The sequence below is a fragment of the Struthio camelus genome, chromosome 23 (assembly GCF_040807025.1).
Source record: "Struthio camelus isolate bStrCam1 chromosome 23, bStrCam1.hap1, whole genome shotgun sequence".
NCBI classification, from domain to species: Eukaryota; Metazoa; Chordata; class Aves; order Struthioniformes; family Struthionidae; genus Struthio; species Struthio camelus.
Genome location: NC_090964.1, coordinates 6,136,626 through 6,143,476, shown reverse-complemented (window position 1 = coordinate 6,143,476; position 6,851 = coordinate 6,136,626). Strand labels below are relative to the sequence as shown.

General features: G+C 69.2%; 1 protein-coding gene across 1 annotated transcript; it reads right to left on the bottom strand.

The window, feature by feature from the left end:
- Window positions 1–2,180: 2,180 nt before the first annotated feature.
- On the bottom strand, window positions 2,181–6,851 carry LOC138062013 (uncharacterized). The gene is made up of 6 exons (XM_068917278.1): window positions 6,673–6,851; window positions 4,434–4,576; window positions 3,967–4,045; window positions 3,165–3,571; window positions 2,758–2,862; window positions 2,181–2,537 (listed from the first exon to the last, which is right to left on the bottom strand). The coding sequence occupies exons 4-6, from the start codon at window positions 3,468–3,470 to the stop codon at window positions 2,181–2,183; spliced, it is 768 nt and encodes a 255-aa protein (XP_068773379.1). The 5' UTR covers window positions 3,471–3,571; window positions 3,967–4,045; window positions 4,434–4,576; window positions 6,673–6,851.

Below are 6,851 nucleotides of genomic sequence, written 5' to 3'. Positions count from 1 at the left end.
GAGGATGCGATGGGAGAGAGCGTCCAAAGCCTTGCTGAAGTCCAGGCGGACACCACCCAGCGCTCTGCCCTCATCTACCCAGCCAGTCGTTCCAGCAGAGAAGGCTCTGGGCTTGGTCAAGCGTGATTTGCCTTTGGTGAAGCCGTGCGGGCTACAACTGGAGCGCGGCTCCGGCCGAGCTGAAGCGCGAGGCGCGGCTCGTTGCGGGGGAGGCGTGGAAAGGCCCGGCGGCAGCTTCCTGCCCCCCACCCACCCACCCCCACCCCGGGGTGCTGCCCCGGCCCCTGCCAGCGCAGGTGGCTCTGCGGCCCGGCTGCGGCCCGCCCGCGCTGCCGTCGCCCAGCGCCCCGCTCTCGACGCATCATCGCGGCACACGACAACTCAACGGCATCGGTTTATTGCCCTTAGCGCAAGGGGGGTGCTGGGCAGGCGACTTGGGCGAGCGGCAGGTGCCCGCGAGGACGGCTCTGTCCCCTTCTTTCCGCCTGAGGACGGGGAGGCCTGGCGCCCCCAGGCGAGCCCGCGGCTTCGGGCTGCCCCGGCCTCCTCCCCGGCAGCCCCGCGGGCTCTCGGCCTCGGCTCGCAGCGGCGTGAAGGCCGCAGAGGAGCCCGATAGTTCCTCGCTTCCAGGAAAGCTGCTCTCTGCTGGCAGCTGCCCAGACTGCCTCCGTCCCCAGGTACGGGCAGGGCCTCCAGCAGCAGCAGTGGAGAGGGAAAGGGGAGAGAGGACACAAATGAGGTCGTCATCTGGTCCCCAGCGTGGCACAGAGCGTTCCCAGCCAGGCTTGGTGACCTGGGAGTCTAACGGGGTCCAGGGGAGTCGAGATGTCACGTTAGTCTTGGTGTGCAGGCACCAGCGGGCGGGCAGGGATGATGGTCGCCGGGATGGCGGTTGTGTCTGCATGGGCAGAAGCATCAGAGTCTGATTGCTGCTTCTTTCTCTGCAGAACTTGCCTGGCGATCTCGACTCCTGCTCGATCTCGAGCTCTGCCCTGCTCACCTTGCTCCAGTTTTGAGGAGAAAGAGAACACAAGAGAGAGAGCACCATGAAGACCAAAGCAGCAGCAGCAGCAGCAGCAGCAGCAGCAGCAGCAGCAGCAGGGGTCTTCCTGGGTGCACGTGAGGGCTGGGGAAGACCTGCCCCAAAGCACACGTTAGCAGCTTTCGCTGGGACTCCAGTTCTTGCTGGCGACCATTGTAGGGCCAGCTCTGCGCATGTGAGTGCTTGGCTTGGTGCCTAAAAGAGGCCTCTTGACAGCCCAGGGACACAACTTCTTCATGCCACAGTCCCCTACTGCCGACCAGAGGGCTCACAGCTGAGGTTATGCTGGACCAGAGGTGTGGGAGAAGGTGGCACCCCCAGGCCGGTAGAGTGCGGGGGGTCGCCCTGCTCGCAGGGCATCGCTTCGCTCTGTTCCCCCCTGCGGGCCAGCTCCCAACTTATGTCCCTGCCCGGGACTCCCCCGAAGAATACCTCTTGGTTGCGTGTGTGGCACGTCGTGAGGGTGATGCCCTTCCTTAGGCTGTTACTGCTGGCAGCCTGGCAAGAACCCTCATCCAGGCTGCAGGCTGCAGGAGCTGCCGTGTGCTCTGTAAGCTGCGAGGAGGGAGAGGAGGCAAGGGAAAGAGCTCAGAGGGCACAAGGACGAGCTCTCTGCCCACGGAGCCAACTGCCTGCGCTGCTGCCCAGCGCTCTGCGTTGCGATCAGCTGGGGATCTGCCCTGGGCACTCACTGCCAGGACAAGCCAGCCCTCCCTCCCAGCAGAGCTGCAGCACAAAGGCCCCGGCTGTGCCCCCGGCTCTCCTCCATGGCAGCGGAGCACCAGTGGTGAGCTCCATCGCCAGAGGGGCGTGGGCTAAGTAAGGCCGTGCCGGGGCAGCAAGAGGGGCGGCGGGTGCTTGAGGGCGCCGGCAGAGCGCTCCGGGCACGTGTCCTGGGGAGAGAGGCAGGCCTGGCTGGGCTGGGGCAGCGCATCTGGACGCAGGCTAAGGGCAGCCCCGAGCAGGCTCCGTGCGCGGCTGCCGTCCAGAGCAGCTCTGCTCTCACCGTCTGCTCATCTCCATCCTCCAGCAGCGCAGGCCAGAGCTGGGGGTGCTGCAGGCACTCAGCTGCTCGTCTTCGGCTGCCTCTTCCTTCTCTTTGTGCTCCGTGTCCTCGCAGCACGGCAGGCAGAAGAGCTCAGCCTTTTCCTTTTGCTAGCAAAGAAGACGAGTGAGGATCCACGGGGAAGAGCAAGGATGAAGAGGAGGGGAAGAGCTCTGAGCTTTGGCCTGCAGAGCACCTCCGCTGGGACCGGGTTGGTGAAGGCTCTTTGCTTTGCTGCCGGCGCGCTGCTCCCGTGCCCCAGGAGAACAGCGGGGAGATGCATCTGCCAGGCCATTGGCGTGTCGGTGAGCCTCGGGGCTGGCTCGGGGAGCAGCAGGCCAGCGAACGTGGAGACTCCGTGTTACTTACCAGCTGCCTTTCAGCCTGCTGCCACTGCTGCTCCATCTTCTCTAGCAGCTGCTGGTTAACGAGGAGAGTTTCCCCAAGGGCCTGAAGCAGGGAGAGAGGCAGAGCCAAGGCTGAGCGTGGCTGGAGCAGCAGGCTGCCAGGGAGCAGGGAGATGGCCAGCATTTCCTTCCGGCTGACCGGAGCCACTCTGCACCCAGTGGTGTGGGTGAGGACTGTGCCTGCACGTGCACGTGCACGTGCACGTGCACGAGCATCCCTGTGTGGGAAGGGGGCAAGAGTCTGTCCTGGGCAGCTCTCCTACCTGAAGGCATTGCTTTTGCTGCTCCACATCGGGGTGATGGCCTTCCCCTTCAGCTACATCATCTTCGAGAGATGGCGCAGGAGTCTCCGGGGTTGGCACCGAGGGCTGAGAAAGGAGAAAACACACGTGGCTGAGAGCGAACACGACCAGGCAGGGAGCAGGCAGGTGCTTCCTTCAAGGTGAGAGAAGAGCGAGTGGCTCGGCTTGCCTGGCCGCTACCGGCAAAGCCCAGGCCTGGCTGGGACCGGGTAGTGGCAGGCTGCAAGGAGAGTGCTGGGAGGCAGGCGGGAGGTGTGCAGAAGGTGGCAGCGCCCAGGCCCTGTCAGGCAGCTGGCGCGGGAGCCCAGGAAGCAGGGCGCTGGGGGTTGTGGGGAGAGCTTTGGGGCTGCCCGTCTCCGCCAGCTTACCTCTTCGTGAGTGCTAGTCTTCTTGAAGGCACTGGCTAATGATTGCAGCCCTTTGGCAAGCTCCATTTCTGGCAGACACAAGCAGAAGGTGAAAACAGGCCTCCATGCCCTCAAGGACTTCCCTGCTGAGTGGGTTCCCTCTGACAGACCCCTCCAGGACAGGAGGAGGGGCGCAGACTTTGACCCCTGCTCGTGCCAGCCCCGCTTTCCTCCCTGAGAGCCCCCTGTTGCCTGGCCCGGTCCCGCTGGGCCCAAGACCTCACCCTCCACCCTCGGCTGCCTACCCCGAGAGATGGCTTGGTCCATGTAGGCGGCCAGGTCCTTCACGTATTTGGAGATGTATCTCACGGCCGCATCTATAACCTCATCGCTGCTTGGCTCCGTGGGCTGCTCTTCTGCTGCAGGAGCTTCTGGGACATGGGGACAAGCCGGAAGACGGGAGAAGAGGAGAGAGCGACTGAGCGGTGATGCTGGCAAGCCCAGCCGTTGCCTACCCTACGCTCTCCGAGTGCTGCAGAGGTTCCCGAAGGGCTGGAGCAGGCAGGAAAACACCAGCAGCAGGGCAGCACGGCCTTGCTGAGGCTCCACAGGGCTTCCCGTTCCTGACCCGTGTGCCCATGGGCTGCCTCGACGGCAGCCTCCAGAGACCTCCTTACAGGTCTGCCCCAGCTGCCCCCAGCTCTCCGGGGATCTCCAGGAGGAGATGCCCTTTGCTGCCAGCTGCTCGGCTCAGCCCAGCACCCCTCCGTGCCCCCGTCCTGTCGGCCTTGCTCCCTGTGCACCCAGGCAACTCGGGGCTTACCCGTCTCACCATCTTCTTCGCCAGAAGGCACCCCAGGTGCCTGAGCAGGGGGGACCTCTGCGTCGAGGCTCTCCTGGACCTTTGGGGACACGGGTGGAAAAGAGAACGGCTCAGAGAGGCAGGAGATCAGCTGCGGAGGGGAAGGGACCTTGAGGGAGGCTGGTGGGTCTGGGAGGGGGAGGGAGAAGGCAACGCAGGGCTGCTGGAGCCATCTTGCTGGTGCTCGCAGCCTGCTGGACGCAGCCCCTGCTCCAACAGGAGGTTTGGAGGACCTCCTTGGAAGGCAGCCTTTGCACAAGCGCTCCTCCCAGGTGCTTCTCAGCGGCTCTCGCCTTTTGGGATTGAGCTCGGCCAGGCTGGGACGTGAGTGGGGATCCTGTGCTTTGGGATGGGTGGCTCTGCCCCAGACGCAGGTGTCCCCGCAGGGGCCAGCGAGGGGCTGTGCGCCGGGGGCTGCCCTCACTCACCGGGTGCTGGTCACTGGTGAGGCTGGAGGCGGCGGTGCCGCTCTCCTCTCGCTCCTCCACAAGGCCCGCAGCAACGAGGGTCTCCGCAGGTGCCCGGGCCTTCTGCTGTCTCTTCTTGCCGGAGCAAGACCGGAAAGCTGGCACTGCAAGGAACGCCAAAGCCCCAGGCGTGAACGCTGGTGCCTGCCTGCCCTGGCTGCAGGGCTCCGCTTGCTCCCGAGGGTGTGCGGCCTGCTGCGGGCAGGGGCCCTGCGTGCCCGCCTGCGGTGCCGGGGGCTCTGGGCGCTTTCTTACCCGCACAGGATCTGCCCAGCTCCCGAAGGCGAAAGGTGAGGCCCCTCAGCCACATCTTGCCCTTTCGAGGTGGCCGCACGCGTGGCAGGCCATCCTCGTCCGGCTGGCTGGGCTCCCCCCACGGCACCGGGCAAGAGCTCGAGGCACCTGCTGCAGCCCAAAAGGCGGCAGCAGCCTCTTGCCTCTCCCACTCCAGCTCCTCCCGCCAGTGCCTCTCGGGGAGCTGGAAGCGGACCGTCTTGGGGGGGTTGTTCCTCTGCCCTTCCTTTCGAAGCATGGCTTTGGCGAAGACTCAAAGCCACCGGCTGTGAGCCGTCGTCAACGCCACAAGAAATGGGAAGATGCGCGAGCGCTGCTCTAGTTCCCGAGGCGAAACCGCAGAGCGGCCCCTCTCGCCACCTCCCGCCTCCTCGGTCGCCCAAGGAGTGAGGGACGCGGCCGGCAGCTCCCGGCAGCGCAGCCGAGGCCATTGTGACTGACAAGGGCCGGCGCTGATGCGCAAGGGAGCAAAGGCCGCCGGGGAAGTCTGGCGGCAGCCCGCGGGCTCCCCCGGGCCCAGGCGCCCGGTGACACGTGCCGAAGTCGGAGAGGCTGCGGAGGAGGCGCCGCGGCGGGAGCGGCGGTTGGAGGCCAGGCCAGCGCCCGTAGACCCGGACAGGCGCTGCGGCGCCGCGTCTCGGCCGGCTGCGTGGCCAGCGCGTGGCGCGGTGGCGTTTTGCCGAGGCGCCGCAGCGGGGCTGGCCCCCGGGAGAGAAAACAAAGCTGCTTTGGGGTCGGGTGTTGCGGCCGGGTTTGTTAAAGGTCGTTTCCCGGCGCGGAGGCCGGAGGTGCTTTCGGCCGGAGGCTGCAGCTGCCTCGGCTGCGCGGCGCTCGGCCGCCGCTTGCGGCTCTGGGCGGCCGCGGTGGCGTCCGGCTGCCGGCTGGGGCGGGCGCGGGGCGGCGGGCGGGCGAGAGCCCGGCTCGAGCAGAAACCCGCCTGCCGGGAAAAGTCGGTGGCGCGTGGCGGCGCGGGGGGCCGGGGCTGGAGACACACGTCGCTGGGGGCCAGAGCCTCCAGGGTGCCTTGGCGGCGGGGGCGGGCCCGCTGCTGGAGTCGGGCCGGGGCTGGGCCAGGGCTGGCGACGGCGGCGCTGGCAGGGACGAGCGAGGGGCTGGGGGCGCAGAGGGGTCCTGCCCCCTGCCCGGGGGGCCCAGGAGCGGGGGAGCGGCGACTGGCGGCCGTGGCCTGGGGGCTCTGGAGCCCGGGCCCGAGGGAGGGCAGTGGGGGCGACCGGAGCCGCCCGTGCGCCGGCCCCGCCGCCCCTTCCATGGCAGGGCGCTGCGGAGACCCCCGGGGCAGGGGGCAGCGCCGGGGGACTGACAGCGCGGCGGGCCAATGGCGGCGCAGGGCTGGGCGCGGGCAGCCAATGGGCGGGCGCCGGCGGGCGCGGGGCGCCGGCGGCGGCGGCGGCGGCGGCGGCGGCGGCGGCGGCGGCGGCGGCGGGAGGATGCGGGCGGCCGGCGGGGCGGCGGCGGCGCTGGCGCTGGCGCTGCTGCGGCGCTGCCTGCTGCTGGGCCCGCTGGGGCTGCGGCCGGCCGGCGGCCAGGACGGTGAGTGCGGCTTGGCGGGCGCCGGCAGCGCCTGCCCCCGGCCCGGGACACCGGCCCCGGGACACCGGCCCCGGGCGCGCAACGGGCCCCCCCCGCCCCGCCCTCTCCGCCCGGGGCTGCGCCGTGCGCCGTGCGCCGCGCCGGGACCGCTGCCCGCTGCGCCCGGGACGGCCCGGGACGGGCTGCCCGCTGCGCCCGGGGTCCGCCCGGGACGGGCTGCCCGCCGGGCCGGCTGCCGTAGCGGGACGGGCTGCCCGCGGCGCCCGCGGCCACCCACTACTGGCCGGGGCCGGGCTCCCCGTTGCCCTCAGCCCCCCATCTCCTCCTCTCGCGCCGCCTGGCCCCAGGACCGCACCAGTCCGGGCTGCTCGCTGGGCCCCGGCCGCAGCCCCCACGTCCTGCCCCAATCCTGGCGCCAGCCTGCTGCCCCCGCCCCGGCCTCCGGCGCTTCCTGGCACTTGCTTCCTGCAGCGTTTGCACCCGCCGACCAGGCTGGGCTCGGGGACGGGACGAGCCCGGAGCGGCGCTGGGGAT